General features: G+C 36.9%; 1 protein-coding gene across 4 annotated transcripts in view; it reads left to right on the top strand.

Moving 5' to 3' along the window:
* The window catches only part of MKKS (McKusick-Kaufman syndrome), a 29,427-nt gene extending 14,098 nt beyond the window's left edge, over positions 1-15,329 (top strand). For 3 of the 4 annotated variants that reach the window (XM_025399472.1, XM_025399474.1, XM_025399473.1), the window contains exons 3-6: positions 6,577-7,976; positions 11,697-11,872; positions 12,781-12,891; positions 14,826-15,329. In XM_025399472.1, coding sequence (XP_025255257.1) covers positions 6,992-7,976; positions 11,697-11,872; positions 12,781-12,891; positions 14,826-15,266 — 1,713 coding nt within the window. In that variant the 5' untranslated portion in view covers positions 6,577-6,991 and the 3' untranslated portion in view covers positions 15,267-15,329. The remainder of the gene's footprint in view (positions 1-6,576; positions 7,977-11,696; positions 11,873-12,780; positions 12,892-14,825) is intronic. The other variant, XR_003121483.1, reaches the window with a different exon arrangement.
* Positions 15,330-18,017: the final 2,688 nt, after the last annotated feature.

The following is an 18,017-nucleotide window of genomic DNA, read 5'->3' as shown; positions in this document are numbered from 1 at the left end:
CTTACCATTACATACCACAAAAGTCTGAATTTGTACAAGATTCTTTTCTTCTATTAGTGTTGTTTTTTTTTTTTATAATACGAAACTAATTGTATTCATGTGTTAACATGAACTATTTTAGCTTGACCATCATTTGTTACTTTTGACAGTCACTGAAATAAAGAGGATGGAGTTATATAATTCAGGTCTGTAGTCCCTTATCCATAATTCCAAAATTCAAAAAGTTCTCAAAACCAAAACATTTTATCCTAACTCCTTTGGCAGCAAAACTTGATCTTAACTGACATGAGACAATTTGCAGTGCAGTTGTCTCCTTTTATCCGTAGTTTGGCTTTCTTCAGTTTCAGTTACCTGCAGTCAACCCTAGTCTGAAAATATTAAATAGAAAATTCCAGAAATAAGCAATTCATAAAGTTTAAATTATGCACCTTTCTGAATAGCATGATGAAATCCTGGGCTATTCTACTTCATCCACCCAGGATGTGAGTCATTCCGTTGTCTGTCTACCTGCTCGTTAGTCACTTAGTAGCACTCTGGGGTAGATCAACTGTGGTGGTATCTCTGCGCTTACATTCAGGTAACCCTTACTTTACTTCACAATGTACCCAAAGCACAAGACTATTGCGCCTAATTTATAAATTGAACTTTATCATAGGTATGTATGTACAAGATGAAAACATAGTATATATAGGGTTTAGTGCTATATGCAGTTTCAGGCATCCACTAGGTGGTCTTGGAATATATGCCTCATAGATAAATGGGGGAGGTTACTGTTTTTAATTCCACTTAATATGAAAATTGAGTTTCACTGCAGAAATTTTATTGGCATTTGTTGCATTTGATTTACTATAATATAGCGTTATACTATATTATGATTATATTGATTATGAATGTTATATACACTATATTGTATTTATAAAATCTAAGAAATTCTGGATTATGAAACTCATCTAGCCCAAGGAGTTTCAGATAAAGAACTGTGACCTTATAATTGTAAAGCGTTTTCTATTGTAATTTACTTTTTAACCTTGACGTAAATAATATGCTGTAAGTTTTGGCATAAGGTGGATGAGTGTAAGGTTCTGCTCTTTATAGAAGAAGAACCTCAGTAAGATTTTCCTTATTTATAAGCCTTGGTCTGAGATTTTGATTTATGATATAATTACTGGTTTCAACAATATTTTAAATCAGTATTTTATTTTTAAATGTTCATAAGCAGAAGTGGAAGAGCATGGCTTAATATATTAGACAATTATTATATATAAAAAGCCACATAGTAACATAGAAGCTTAACAACTTAAAACAGTAACTTTAGGACATAAAATTTGTATTTATAGGAAGAGTTTTAACATATATGAGCAGGGAGTCACAGAATTTATTAGATGCTGGATTTTTATGTATATAGTCTTCCAGACTGTAGTAAGACCATTATATTATGTATGTATATTGTAATTATGACAAGAAGTAAAGAACAAAAAGATGGTCATAACAGTTTGCAGGCCAGGTATGGCCAAACTTTGGAGGAAGAATATTAAGTAGTTTCTTGTCGTGCAAAAAGAAATACTCTTGGGGGAAAAATAGAGCTGAGAAAAGAATCTCCTCCAAAATATTAGGTGAATGTAGTAAGAGGTTTTAGATGCCAATGAAGCAATGGTTAAAAGTTTTAGAGGGGCCGGGCCCGGTGGCTCACGCCTGTAATCCCAGCACTTTGGGAGGCCGAGACGGGCAGATCACGAGGTCAGGAGATCGAGACCATCCTGGCTAACACGGTGAAACCCCGTCTCTACTAAAAAATACAAAAAACTAGCCGGGCGAGGTGGAGGGCGCCTGTAGTCCCAGCTACTCGGGAGGCGGAGCTTGCAGTGAGCCGAGATCCGGCCACTGCACTCCAGCCTGGGCGACAGAGCGAGACTCCCTCTCAAAAAAAAAAAAAAAGTTTTAGAGGCTAACATTTCCTGTCAAGCAAGCAGAAGCAGATATTTAAACAGGCATTTAGTAAGCAAAAGTTAGAGCCAGATTTAGAGTAAGTTAAACACCAATTCCAAATAGTTGAAGTACATCAAAAAATGCATTGTATTTGTCTCTTATTTTCTATTCTTAGTTTCATTACGGAAAATTACATACGTGCCACAAAGTAGAGAGAGGATGGTGTATTGAGCCCTCAAGTATCCATCAGCTGGCTTTAATAGTTAGCGGCATTTTGCCACAACTAGCTTTGATAGTTGATAGCATTTTGCCAGTCTTCTTTTATCCATCTTTTCCTCTGTTTTTTGAACTGCTAGAATATTTTAAATCAAATCTTAAGCTCGACTATGTAGTCCTTTAGTACGTGTCTTTAACAGTAAGACTAAACACACATACACAAACACATTTGCATTATCACCCAGAAAAACTTAACAGTGACTCTTTACCTACAGTTTGATACCCAAGGCCATGTTTATATTTCTGAATTTGTCTTAAAAAATCGTTACAGGTGGTTTGTTGGAATCAGGATCCAAACAAGGTCTACATATTGCATTTGATAGACAATGTCTCTTTTCAATTCCCCTCCTAAATCTGCCTTTAAAAAAAATTCCCACATTCTCAATTTGGCTGATTGCTTCCTCATCTTGTCTTTTAACAATTTTCCTCTCTCCCCTATTTCCTGTAATCTTGTACTTATATTAAGAGACTACTTTCATTTGTTTTTTTAATTTATTTTTTGAACAAGAGTACTTCATAGATGGTACTGTGGAATAGATCCTAGGTAATCATGTTGTTTCACATATAATGTCTGATCCACTTTTGATGGTGGTGGTGTTAGTTTTTGTTTTGTTTTGTTTTGTTTTTGTTTTTGTTTTTTTTTAGAGAGAGAAGGGCCTTGATTTGTCACCCAGGCTACAGTGCAGTAGCATATCATAGCTCACTGCAGCCTCAAACTCTTGGGCACAGGCCTTGATTTGTCACCCAGGCTACAGTATAGTAGCGTATCATAGCTCACTGCAGCCTCAAACTCTTGGGCACAGGCCATCCTCCAACCTTAGCATCCCAAGTAGCTGTGACTACAGGCATCCACCACCATACCTGGCTAAGTTCTAAAATTTTTTTAGAACCAGGGTCTTGCTGTGTTGCCCAGGCTGGTCTCAAATTTCCGGCCTCAAGCAACCCTCCTGCCTTGGCCTCCCAAAGTGATAGGATTACAGGCAAGAGCCACTATGTCTAGCCAGTGTTGCTAACACTAACAGGCAAGTTAGCAGTGTTTCTTTCCATTGTAAAGTTCCCCCCTTTTTTCTTTTTTTTTTTTTAAAGATGCAGTAAGGCGATGTCAGCTCACTGCAACCTCTGCCTCCTGGGTTGAAGTGATTCTCCTGCCTCAATCTCCGGAGTAGCTAGGATTACAGGCACCTGCCACCACACCTGGCTAGATTTTTGTATTTGTTTAGTAGAGACAGGGTTTCACCATGTTGGCCAGATGATCTTTTACTTAATAAATTATCAGCGACTATTCATTATCATTGCTGTAACCTAGAAATTGGCAAACTTTTTTCTATAAAAGACCAGATAGTAAATATTTTAGGCTTTGAAGATCACATAGTGTCTGTACCAACCCTTCCGCTTTCTGTTGTAGTGTAAAAGCACTCATACACAGTACACAAATTAATGAGCATGGCTGCTTTCCAATAAAACTTCGTTTATGAAAACAGGCAGCAGGCTGGATGTGGTCCCTAGGCTTAATTTACCAACCACTGTATGTGGTCTAATACACTATTTCATTAGGGGCTGCCAAATGATGCTGCTCAAATTCTAACATTCCTTCTCCATTTATTAGCTGGAACAACTTTCCATTGTCAACCATTCAGTTACCCCAAAATGCATTTATACAAGGAAAGCAAGATAAATGTTTTATCTCTGTAATTCCCTTTATTGCTTTTTATACTAATGAGTGCTCAAACCGCTTAAGGTTTTTGTTTTTGGTGTTAGTATGAACCTGCGGGTTTGCATATATTTCAGTTATCTTAATCTATTGCAGTCGTCATTTTTTTTTTAATGCTAAAGTTGTCCCATTTTGGATCCTCTCCATGTTGACTCCTGTTGTTTTTCCTTTGTCCTTGTGATATGACCCAGGTAGTCTTTAATATATGCTTACTTTTTGGCAGAAAAGGACCCCAGCTTTCCTTGTGTATTTCTTACCTCACCTATAATCAGTCTTTTTGCCAAAGAACTCCATTTGCTTTTAGGAAAAACTTTTACCTGTTTATATTTTCTTTAAATCATATTTTATAGTGCACCTCTTACTTTAGAAGACAGTCATGCAAGTTTTACTGTTATTTTAATTAAGTTATCCATCACTGCAACAACAACAACAAAGACCCATCTGCTAAGCCTCTGCATCCAGGAATAGTCAGGACCATTCATCTGATGGTAACTCTTGGAATTATGGAGCTCCTTGTTTAGGAAGAAAGAGTTTTAATAGAGCTGAACTGATACTTCCAAACATGTTCTATAAACTAGCTCCAGTGGTTTGGATTTTTTTCTCTTTTTTGTACCTTCTTTTGTTCAAGTCTAGACCTGTGACCACAGGTCAACAAGTTTTGGCATCTTTAAAATGATTTGGGAGTCGTTAACACTTTCAGTGATTTCTTTGTCATTTTAATGAAATACTAGCCAAAAGATGTGTATACTGGTCTCACTACCGTAAGACTGACAGAGGTGCCAACATAGCATTGTTTTTGAAAAGTTACATTCACTATTAAGTATTGAAAATGTTCTAACTAGAAAAACCATTTTCTTAATCATAGTTTTTATTGTGGTGTGTGTGTGTGTGTGTAAGTTTTAACATGCAAATTACCATATAGAAGTCACTATGAGGTTTCATTTAAATGTATTTCTCAGATTTTGCTGAATCTGAAATAACCATTGAAATATTTAAGTACCTTGGCTGTTCCTGGCATAGATAAACAGATTTTTCTTTCCCTCCTCATGCCACACAAAAGTTGACAATAGCTTTATCACCACAGGAAGAAAGCTGACCATTATTGCCCTTACTTTATTTGGGCCCAGTTGCCATGGTTACAGCCCTTTAACTAAATCGGGAGCAGTAACCAAAATAACATTTTGCATAACATTCCCTTGTTCTGCCCACCTCTTTGCGCATCTTCAAATCAGGGTTTGGGTCTGATCACCATACTATGCTGTAACCTACTTTTAGGAAGTACTGTAGGCTAAACAGATTTGTTTCATTTATGCTAAATGCCCTCCTGGACCCTACCATAGTCAGCATATTCTTGGAAATACTAACTAATAATTGTACCTTTAAAACACCAGGCCTCAACAGGTAAGATCTGTGAGCTAACATTTTTATTCTTTTCACACATTATTATTAATGTGTCAAGAATTTATGCCTCAAGGCACACTTTTTTTTAACAAGGACACTACCTTGTTAAGGAAACTAGAATTGTATTTCTATGTGTCCATTTGATATATGATGATAACATTTTATGATATTTAGACTTTGAAATTGAATTGCAACTCAGATCCTGTTTTTGTTGTTGGTGTTATCCAGCATATCCCTTGGTTTTTGCATTTTGGTGGTGTCATTAACCAGTGCTTTGGGGAGGATTAGTAGACTAGGACTTCCAAAACTGAAAGTCATTGATTAATAAAGTAAAATGATAGAAAATTAGCTCTGACATTAGCCAGGTGTTTAAAACATGGTTTGTTTTCTGGTACAATGTGTTGTGCAGATTTATTCAGCTAAATATAGACTATACATTAGTGAGTTTCTGCAGTAGACATGCCAACAGCTATCTTGTTTTTATAATTATTTATAAACAGGACTTGATGTAAATGCACTTCTGTTCAAACCTAAAGTTTCCAAGCAAACCACAATTATAGATAAAAACATAATATTAAATCTTGATGTTGGAGAATAAAAATATTCGGGACCTCTTTTAAGACTCAGAGATTGCTGGGAGCAGTGGCTCATGCCTGTAATCTCAGCACTTTGGGAGGCAGAGGCGGGCAGATCACCTGAGGTCGGGAGTTCAAGACCAATCTCACAAACATGGAGAAACTCTGTCTCTACTAAAAATACAAAATTAGCTGAGCATGGTGGCACATGCCTGTGATCCCTGCCATTGGGGAGGCTGAGGCAGGAGAATTGCTTGAACCCAGGAGGTGGAGGTTGTGGTGAGCCGAGATTGCGCCATTGCACTCCAGCCTGGGCAACAAGAGTGAAACTCCATCTCAAAAAAAAAAAAAAAAAAAGACTCAGAGACCTAATTCTGTGTTTTATATTGTAGCATTTCTCTCCTAGAAGCATGCCATATTCAAATAACTGCTGTAAGCTTTCTAGCCATGTTGTTGTGCCTTACAGAATCACTGAAGTACAAGCACTTTTTCTTGTAGCAGGACTTATTGAAGAATAAAGGAATTTTAAGTCAAAGTTGGTTTACTTTTCTCATTTTCGGGAGGTTTATGCCAGTTAGTAGTTTCTTTTTCTAAAAAGCCAGCAGAGCATTAGAATAAATTATTAAACTGCAGTCTACAAAATGCTTGGGAAGTATTTCTCTAAAATGTTTTATTTTTATTTCTTAGATAAAGAAGCGGCTTTGAATCTGAGCTTCATGTCGAAAGAAGAGATGAAAAATACCAGTTGGATTAGAAAGAACTGGCTTCTTGTAGCTGGGATATCTTTCATAGGTGTCCATGTTGGAACATACTTTTTACAGAGGTCTGCAAAGCAGTCTGTAAAATCTGTTTCAAAGCAAACAAAAGAGTATTGAAGAGTGAAGTAAAATAAATATTTGGAATTACTAATTTGTCGTGAAACCATTATATGCTGATTAGCTTCATAAACATTGAACTCTTTGATTTTATAGCCACAATGCTGCATATTCATACTTTAATTCCTAAAGAATAATTTTTAATGTTAAAACGTGATAATGGAATAAATAGAAAAATGTGGTTTACAAAATAAAAACGATCTTCACTAGTTACCACCTGAAGTAAGATGTCTCGTTTGGAAGCTAAGAAGCCATCATTGTGTAAGAGTGAACCACTGGCATCTGAGAGAGTCAGGACCACACTTTCTGTCTTGAAAAGGATCGTAACATCATGCTATGGCCCTTCAGGTAGGCTGAAGCAGCTGCACAATGGCTTTGGAGGTTACGTGTGCACAACCTCACAGTCCTCAGCCCTGCTCAGTCACCTTTTGGTCACACATCCCATTTTAAAGATCCTGACAACCTCCGTGCAGAATCATATGTCAAGCTTCAGTGATTGTGGCTTATTCACAGCCATTCTTTGCTGCAACCTGATTGAAAATGTTCAGAGATTAGGCTTGACACCCACCACTGTCATTAGATTAAATAAACATCTTTTGAGTCTTTGCATCAGTTATCTCAAGTCCGAGACCTGTGGTTGTCGAATCCCAGTCGACTTTAGTAGTACTCAGATCCTCCTTTGTTTGGTTCGCAGTATATTAACAAGTAAACCTGCCTGTATGCTCACCAGAGAGGAAACAGAGCATGTCAGTGCTTTGATTCTGAGAGCCTTTTTGCTAACAATTCCAGAAAATGCTGAAGGCCACATCATTTTAGGAAAGAGTTTAATTGTACCTTTAAAAGATCAAAGAGTTATAGATTCCACTGTATTACCTGGGATACTCATTGAAATGTCAGAAGTTCAATTAATGAGGCTATTACCTATCAAAAAATCAACTGCCCTCAAGGTGGCACTCTTTTGTACAACTTTATCCGGAGACATTTCTGACACTGGAGAAGGAACTGTGGTGGTCAGTTATGGGGTTTCTCTTGAAAATGCAGTCCTGGACCAGCTGCTTAAACTAGGAAGGCAGCTAGTCAGTGACCATGTAGATCTTGTCCTGTGCCAAAAAGTTATACATCCATCTTTGAAGCAGTTTCTCAATATGCATCGTGTTATTGCCGTAGACAGAATTGGAGTGACTCTGATGGAACCCCTGACTAAAATGACAGGTAAAACTCACTCTTGGTTTTGCCCCTTACAGTTAATAAATCACACTTTTTTGAGCAGAGATATTTTTGGTTTGTGTCACTGTTAACATCTTGAAAAATTGACACAGCATGTGTCAGTATCATTTCTGGCATCAGAGGTTTCTGAAAAAGATCCTGTATTGTTCACATACTAAAAATGCAGTTGATTATAGCCATTTTCATATCATAATCTGACCCCCCAATATTTTACAGGTTATTGAAAAGTCTAACATCCTCATAATCCTAAGGTCTTTCATACTTTGCACAAAATTCTTCAGCCTCAATTCACAAAACTCTTAAATCATGTTATATTTAGAAAATGATTTTGTAACTAGAATGCCCCTTTTTCTTCACTTTATCATAATTGCAACAAACTTCTGTACTTCTGCTTAAGTACTTGTTTCTAATGGGAGGGGGATGTACACGCACCACTGTTTTACCTATACCAAAACTGTTTCCAGCTGACCTTGAGAACCAAGATCATCTTTTACTTTCAACACCTATTACAGGCCTGACCCACAGTAGGTGTTCTAAAGTGTTTGTTGAATTGACTGAAATATAGTTGTTAATATACAGAACTACAGTAGGCAAAAAAATTCACTGTATTTTACAAATGCAGCAAATTAAAAGCAAATATAAGACCTGTTAGAGCCAAAGAAAAATGACAAGCTGAAGAGTTCCTAATTTGAGCTACTTTTCAGTGTTCCTTTAATTGCTTTGACAGTCTCTCAGAAAGATGATCATTTAGTCTGCATTGTTTCCAATTTTTAAGTTATTAGACTTAAACCATTGTTAAAGTTCATTAATAAAAGTCTTAGTATAAATTATCAAAAAGGAACCTTATGTATGCCCAGTGTTGAATACATAGTATCTCTGGGTTACTGTCCTACCTTTGTAAGACTCAAATGACTGTCAAAGTAGAAGTTTCTTAATAATGGAAATAATTCCTTAGAACTCATTGTTGGTATGGTAAGTCAGACTGATATCCTTAAATATCTACTAGCTTTGCATGAATCTGGCAATTTCCAGCTTGTAAATACTGGGTCTTCCAGATTGATTTTTAAAATATGGGACTCTTTAGCCAGGTGTGGTACATGCCTGTAGTCCCAGCTACTTGGGAAGTTGAGGCAGCAGGATTGCTTGAGCCGAGGAGTTCAAGTCCAGCCTGGGCAACAAAGCAGGACCACATCTTAAAAAAAAAAAAAAAAAGGGTCGGGCGGTGGCTCACACCTGTGATCCCAGCACTTTGAGAGGCCAAGGCGGGTGGATCACAAGGTCAGGAGATCGAGACCATCCTGGCCAACATCGTGAAACCCCGTCTCTACTAAAAATACAAAAAAATTAGCTGGGCGTGGTGGCCGCACTTGTAATCCCAGTTACTTGGGAGGCTGAGGCAGGAGAATTGCTTGAACCCAGGAGGTAGAGGTTGCAGTGAGCCGAGATTGCACCACTGCCCTCCAGCCTGGTGACAGAGCAAGACTCCCTATCAAAAAAAAAAGAAAAAACATTTTCCCATAGAAACCATATTGTAACTGGGGGCTGGGTTTCCACACTAGCCCACAATATATACCTAAACATGGCATTAACAGCCATAGTTTTAGTCCTGGGTCTTGGGAGCAAAGACCTTTTGAGAAAAAGAAGAGGCAGAAAACTATACCAGGTACGTGGCACAAGTAAACTTTTAGGTAGATGAAGTATGATTTTGGCCTTACCTATCTCCCCTGGTGTATCTAAGTTAACATTACCTCATTTCAGGCCTTCAAACAAAATTCCTATTTATTAATGATATAGGTTGTGTAATGGGTGATACTGTGGATGGGTGCCACATGTGAAACGTATTGCAGCTTACGGAGGTTTTTTTGGTTTTTCTGTTGTTTTTTTGTTTGTTTGTTTTTTTAAGATGGAGCCTCACTCTGTCGCCCAGGCTGGAGTGGGGTGGCGTAATCTTAGCTCACTGCAACCTCCACCTCCCGGGTTCAAGCAATTCTGTCTCAGCCTCCCTAGTAGCTGGGACTACAGGTGCACACCACCACGCCCGGCTAATTTTTCCTATTTTTAGTAGAGACAGGGTTTCACCATATTGGTCAGGCTGGTCCTGAACTCCTCACCTCAGGTGATCTACCCACCTCGGCCTCCAAAAGTACTGGGATTATAGGCGTGAGCCACCGTGCCCGGCCTGGAGCATTTTTAACATTTGATTTATTTGTGAAGTATGCATTATTATCCCCACTTGCCTCTCATGTGACAGAGACAGAAAGTTAAATGACATGAGTGACAGCATCCAGTGACTCAAGCAGTAGAGCCAGTCTTCTCACTAGAATCTGTTGTTCCCACCATGTGAAAGAAATTACACTATTTAAGATTTTGGCTTTTTTTACTTAGATCACTTTTTAAAAGTATTCGTTATTTTGAAGACTTCAGAAGTAAACAATATTCAAATAAGTGAAATTGTTTAGTGATTATATTCTATAAATTTTTTGAGCTGGAAGTGTTTATAGCATTTTAGACTTGTTTTTTTTTTTTTTTTTTTTAGATGGAGTCTCGCTCTGTTGCCCAGGCTGGAGTGCAGTGGCACGATCTCGGCTCACTGCTCACTGCAACCTCCGTCCCTGGAGTTCAAGCGATTCTCCTGCCTCAACCTCCCGAGCAGCTGGGATTACAAGCACCTGCCACCACGCCTGGCTACTTTTTGTATTTTTAGCCAGGTTTCACCATGTTGTCCAGGCTGGTCTCGAACTCCTGACCTCAGGCGATGCCCGCCTCAGCCTCCTAAAGTGCTGGGATTACAGGCATGTAATTACACCCGGCCAAGATTTTAGACTTTCAAACTAAACCCCATTAGTTTGAAAGAAACCATCTTTTATAGGTGAGTCTGAAAGAAAAGGAAACTAGCTCAAAGTGGTGAATGGTTCAGAATTATAGCTTTAGACTTTAAATTAGTATTGTGTCTTGTAGGAGTTTGGTGTAGGTTTCTTTTCTTAAATAACTTCCATTACATTTGGAGATTTGGAAAATTCAAGTCACCCTAACTTCTTTATTCGTATTTTTACTTGTGGCTTATAAAACTTTACTATTTTACATGTGCGGGTAGGAGGACAAAATACTTAATATATCAAATAATAACAGTGAAATAAGCATGTCACTTTATTTTGGCATAATTCAGTTAGCTATTTTATAAATCGTTGCTAGACAAAAAACTAGTTCTTACATATTCACTATGTAGAGCCCCGAAGGAATTCAACTACACAAGCATTTGAATAGCTGCATTTATTTTAAATTGAAAATAATAATTCCTTTAAAAAATAGCCTCTCACCTCACATCACCCTTAATCCAAATTAGTGAAGTTCTTAATTTGGGGTCTCTAATCCCTGAGTGGGCTTTGAGGGTTTCTGAACTCCCTGAAAATGTATGCAAAATTGTATGCCCCCTTTTCTGGGAAGAGAGTACAAAATGACTTCTAACAGATTTTCAAAGAACTCTGTAAACCAAAATAACTTCTGCTTTACTTTATTTGTATATCATTTTAGTAGCAGAATATAACTTAGCAATTTAGGGAGATTCATCTTATTTATCCTATATTTCATATTTTAAATTATATGCTTATGGGGCTTTTATGTTGGCTAGGAATAAATATACTTTTAAATGGTTGTTTGCTCCACCTTTGCTTATACATCTTGTATTTTCTAATCTTTAAAAAATAGGAACACAGCCTATTGGATCCCTAGGCTCAATATCTCCTAATAGTTATGGAAGTGTGAAAGATGTGTGCACTGCAAAATTTGGCTCCAAACATTTTTTTCATCTTATCCCTAATGAAGCAACAATCTGCAGCTTGCTTCTGTGCAACAGAAATGACACTGCCTGGGATGAGCTGAAGGTAGGTAATGAATTTTGAATTCTATATGCAGGGGCTGAGGGAGGAATTAGTCACTCAACAGTTATTATGAATTTTTTTTTCGTAGCTTCCCTAGGTAGTATAGAAAGCAAAAATTAAAATGACTGATGCAGAGTCACAAGTAAGCTAATTTAAATGCCTGTGGCATTATAATAATTTTGGCATGTGTTGCCATTTATTATTTCTACTATTGACAAGAAACCTAAAAGGCCGTTGACATGTGAACTTTTCTAAGAAATTAACTTGAATTGTGTAGTCTTTGATGCTAATGTGTATGAATAATTCACTTGGAAAATGAGTTCAGCAGTCAATACCCATCATCCACTGCTTAGCAGAGTTTCCTGTTCTCTGCCAGCAATAATACATTCAACTTTTATACAAGGGAAATGATCATCTGTGGGATTGGTCACAAGTTTTAAAGATTCATGTATGCTCAAGGATATATCCTTAGTAAATGTTAAAGGTCTGTGTGGTTTTTTTTTATTTATTATTGCTGGGATGTAACTGTATTATTTCCAAAACAATTCAAAATAAATTTATTATTTAGACTGAAATAATTTTTTTTAGTGGATGTGCCAGCAAACCTTGTTGACCCAGATATTTTGAGGCCATATATTTGTCAGTCTCAATTTGAAGAGCTAAGTGTATACGAAAGAAAATACTAATCTGGCTCCATGAAACAAACTTCTGACTAAAGTATCTTCCTTTAATCTCTAAACCTTATTATTCAGAATGTTTTAATCACATGACAACCTTGGCACAGCACAAGTTTTGTTCTTTTGCAATTAAAATCATACTCTTTGTATTCACTGTGATGCTTTGAGAGCATGACTTTTTGTGTGTGTATATGATGTGAATGTCTGATTCTGATGATTTGGGGTTTTTCTTAGCTCACGTGTCAGACGGCACTGCATGTCCTGCAGTTAACACTCAAGGAACCGTGGGCTTTGTTGGGAGGTGGCTGTACTGAAACTCATCTGGCTGCATATATCAGACACAAGGTACATAAGATAATCCTCTTCGGATTACCTGAATTCTCAGCAACTTTTGTTTTATGAGATAATAATCCAAAATCATAATATCCTGTAGCCTTTTTGTTTGTTAGTTTTAACTTTTATTTTAGGTTAAGGGGTGCATGTATAGGTTTGTTATATAGGTAAAATTGTAGCCTTTAACACTGAATTTTTCAGTAGTCTAAATAAAATACATAATCCAAAACACTTCAGGGAAATAACAAGGTAAATATAAGGTAATATCTTTATTACAATGGTTTATTATAAAAATAATATTTTAGCAAATGATCACGTTCTTTGAGTATTGTCTACATGTACTGCATGTTGAAGCTAGCATCCTGTTATTGGGAGTTCTCTTAGAGATCTCAACTGCTGCAATACAGTAATAATTGATGTTCACAAACAAAAGGGCCAAGTTTCTACAGAATACTTAAGTATCTTCTAGAGCGTCAAGAAAACAGTTAGTTTCATTTATTTAAGCAGTTCACATATTAGATTCTAATTTTAAGATTGGTATTTATGTATGTTATTTATTAATTCTACTAAATAGAATTTTTTGATTAGTCTGGGAAACTCCATTTCCTGACAGCTCTCAGATAAGTTTAGTGCATTGTAGTTCTGATTATGTCATAAGTACTGGCCTACTTTATTTGAAAATGGATACAAAAAGGTATAGGTGTTTTCCAGATATTAGCAGTCGATTCATTGGGTAAACATGCCCTGTCCCTCCCCAAGTAACTTAGAATCTCTTTGAAGATAAAGCACTTTCATGAAAAGTTATCAGAATATACATTATGGAAAACAAAATTCGTGCCAATCTATTGGTGCTGAACGGACAATAATGTGTTCTGAAATGGAATTGAGTAAACTAGAGAAAGTTTTTTGCAGGAAGAAGGTGTCTTGAGTCGGAAAGTAGTCACTGTTTTTAAGCAGTTAAGATATGGATTTTTTAAACCATCATTCAGTTGTTAGTTTGCTAATACAGACATGTTGCTTAACAACAAGGATATATTCTGCGAAATGCATCATTAGGCAATATTGTTGTGCAAACAGTACAGAGTGTACTTACAGAAACCTACATGGTAGAGCCTACTACACTCCTAAGCTATGTGGTTTAGCCTATTGCTCCTAGGCTACAAACCCTTACGGCAGGTTACTGTACTGAATACTGTAGGTAATTGTAGCACAATGGTATTTGTGTATCTAAACATATCAAAACATAGAAAAGGTTAGTAAAAATATGGCCTTCTAATCTTATGGGACCACTGTTGTATATGCAGTCTGTCATTGACTGAAGCGTTGGTATGTGGTACATGGCTAAATATTAATTTTTCTTTTTATCTTGGAATTTCTAGGATAAACTTGTTTAAATAGTGAAACCAGAAGACAGTTTATGGCCTTACTACCTTTTCATTAATTTAAAGAGAAGAATATTCCTTTTTAAAACATTGATGTGAAAATTTACATCATGATTTCCAAATAAAAATATGTGCATTCTCATTTTAAACAAATCTCAAACATTTTGCAGAGATAAATAAGTACATCATTTGAGACATCAGTCTTCAGGAACTTCCTCCTGTGTGCAGAGAAACCTGTAATACATGCATTATGCCTTGTTCTTCATGTATTAAAGAGGCACTACCCCGCCTCATTCAGAATAAGCTGATGATGGGGTCATCCTGAGTCACCCATTCTGGTAACATGACTGGCAGTATATACATTTTTACTATAACCAACCTAGTTAAGGGTTTGCAGCCTGGCCGACTGACCCATACAAGCCCATTAGCATTGTACCAAACCCCAAATTAAATGAAAGTAAGTAGTAACTTTAGGAATAAGATTTTGATTCAGTATCTTATTTTTCTTAAACAGTTTATATTAATTGCTTTATATGTGTTCTCAATGTTTTTATTACTCTTTAGACTCACAACGACCCCAAAAGCATTCTCAAAGATGATGAATGTACTCAAACAGAACTTCAACTAATTGCTGAAGCATTTTGCAGTGCCCTAGAATCTGTTGTTGGCTCTTTAGAACATGATGGAGGTGAAATTCTCACTGACATGAAGTATGGACACCTTTGGTCAGTTCAGGCAGATTCTCCCTGTGTTGCTAACTGGCCAGATTTGCTTTCACATTGTGGCTGTGGATTATACAATAGCCAGGAAGAACTCAGCTGGTCTTTCTTAAGAAGCACACGTCATCCTTTTGTGCCACAAACCTGCCTTCCACTTGAAGCTGTGGGCTCAGCCAGCAACCTGACCTTGGACTGTTTGACTGCAAAGCTTAGTGGCCTACAGGTGGCTGTAGAGACAGCCAGTTTGATTTTGGATCTCTCATATGTTATTGAAGATAAAAACTAAGAGAATAGCATGTTTGTATTACGAAAGAAACAAATAAACTAGTCTGGTGGCAATTAAGAAAAATTGTGAGTGTATTTGTTCTCTCCCAAAGACCTGTTCTACATATTTGGACAAATGACTCATAAAATTATAGATACACTTATTTAGGAAAAAAGGTGATTCATGAATAGAAATGCCATGAAATAATAAAAATATGAAGCATTATTTATTTAAAAATATTATAGTTATCTTAGGGATTCTATAGTGACTGCTGTACATTGTTCTAAATTTTTATTGTTATTTTGGCATCATTTTGAGAGCAAACAAATAAAAAGACTCCTAATCCATGCTCTAGTTTGGATATACATGTTTTAGATATTTTCTAGTTAGTAGTAATTACATATGCTTAAAGTAAACTAGATCTCACAGTGTCACAAAACTTTCAGCATATATTGCTCAATCAAAAGAAGTATTCAAACTGCACATTGAGTAAAATTTCACTTTTCTCCGTGCCCTTTATCTCAGGCTATATTCTTCAGTGGTTAGATAATTGAGTAGAACCTGGTTTGCTGCAATTTGTAGTTTATATCTCAACTCCACATTTTTGTTATTCGGGGGAAATGTTTGCTTTTGGGGGAAAAAAAGATTTATATAGTAACCAAGGCTAAAGTAACGTTGTAATGTCTTCATTTTTAAAGTGGGAGGAAGAACTGGTTTGTTTTACACTGGGGTTTCTCAACTTTGGATTATTGATGTTCTGGACCCCATAATTCTTTGTTGTGCAGAGGCTGCCCTGTGCATTACAGCTTATTTAGCAGCATCCCTGGCTTCTACACACTAGATGCCAGTAGCACACTCCTGTTGTGACAACCAAAAACGTCTCCAGACATTGCCAAATGTTCCCTGGAGAGCAAAATTGTTGGTTGAGAACTATAGACTGATAGAAAAAGGAAGGAAAATGAGGAGTATTCTACCAGGACTTCAGAAAGCAGCATGAAGGAAGGGGACGTTATTTCTCTAGTCAATAGTATGAAAAAGAAACTACAAAAGCTCCCATGTTCAAAATAGAGACACTATGTTTCCCCAAGGGATGGAACTTGAATTTTATGCAAATATAAGATGTATTGATAAATTGAAGCAGAAATATAGAAGGCAGCCACATGAATAAGCATGGAGCTATAACAAATGTTATATGAAACTTTAGGAAAACATTTTGGAAATTTTGGGGAAACGAACCAACCTAATAGTCAATGATCAGATCTATAGCCATGATAAAGAGAAATAGAATTGTTCAACCATTTCCTCCAATATTCTTGTAATCAAAAAGGATGTTTCCTCTGAGCCAAAGGAAAAAGCTAGCAATACAAACAGCAATGCCATCCATATATATTAAATATCAGCCCCACCTGAAGTCTCATAAAATATTTATCAAAGGTTTTACTTCTTTTATTATTAGAATCAAATAGAAGGGCAGAGTGATAGGCAGCTTCTAAGGTGGCCCCCAGTGATCCTCACCTCCTGGTTTCAGACCTTGCATAATTTCCTCCCCTTGAGTGTAGGCTAGACTTCGTGACTCCTTTATGTCTCTCATTTCCCAACTTTGTGGACAGAATGTTACAGTGATGGTCATGGTTATGCCTTATGCATAATTTTATGCTGTGAGTAGAAGGTAGATCAATTTTCTCTAGTTTCATGGGTCTACAGATGGAAAGCAACTGTATTCCAGGAACCGTACTTAAAGAACTATGCCCTGAGGAAACCTGGGGTGATTCCAATTATGAGATCACCCTGACTTGATTCCAATTATGAGATTCTGAACTTTGAGCTGATGTAATGCAAAAGTGAAACTTTTGAGGATCTGAGGAGTAGGGGGGATGTATTTTATATGTGGTAGGCAGCCTCTAAGATGGTTCCCAATAATCTCATTTCCTGTCAGTTCACTCTCTGGGTGTAGGTGGAACCTAGTGACTAACTTCTAATGAATAGAATACAGCAGAAGGGACAGGATGTCACTTCTGATATTTGGTGGTAAAAAGATGAATGTATCTCTTGATGCCTTCTCTCTCAATGAAAGCCAGCTGTCATGTTGGGAACTGTCCCTTGGAGAGGCCCACATAGCAAGGGTTGAGGGAGGCTTCTAGCCAACTCCTCAAAAGGAACTGAAAACCACAAGAGTGAATTTGGAAGCAGGTTCTCCCCAATGGAACCTTGAGATGAGTATAGCCCTGCCACACGAGAGACCCTGAAGCAAAAATACCAGCTAAGCTATTTCCAGGTTGGTTCCTGACCCACAAAATCTGTGAGATAATAAATGTTGTTTTAAGTCAAATTTGGGGTGTACTTTCTTATACAGCAATAGCTATCTAATAAAGGCAGGAGGAAAGCTTATTTGTAATAAATTACTTACTGAAAACTTGGTCACATAAATGGAAAAAAGCATTCTTGATGCCATGCCTTTACATTTTTATTATCATCCCAACCTAAAAGAAGGGTTCTTCATCACATGTGTTTACAATGGTCACTGAAGAAGGTGTGTCACATAGGAATTGGGAATTGTCCTGGTTCTCCTTGGCCTTATCCTGCATTTTTTTCAAGTTCCTCCAAGAAGGGGTGACACAGTGAACCTCTCCAATTGATCTTATAGATTAGGGGTTTCCACTTTCCATGATAGCCATTTTTTAAATTCTATCATTTTTAGCTTTACCATAAAATTTGATTACATTCCTTGGTGAAACATTAATGCTCTTATTTTGAATACATCACAAATTAGTT

The sequence above is a fragment of the Theropithecus gelada genome, chromosome 10 (assembly GCF_003255815.1).
Source record: "Theropithecus gelada isolate Dixy chromosome 10, Tgel_1.0, whole genome shotgun sequence".
In the NCBI taxonomy this organism is placed as follows: Eukaryota; Metazoa; Chordata; class Mammalia; order Primates; family Cercopithecidae; genus Theropithecus; species Theropithecus gelada.
Note: the sequence above shows the minus strand (reverse complement) of the source record. Positions and strands in the feature narration are given on the sequence as shown.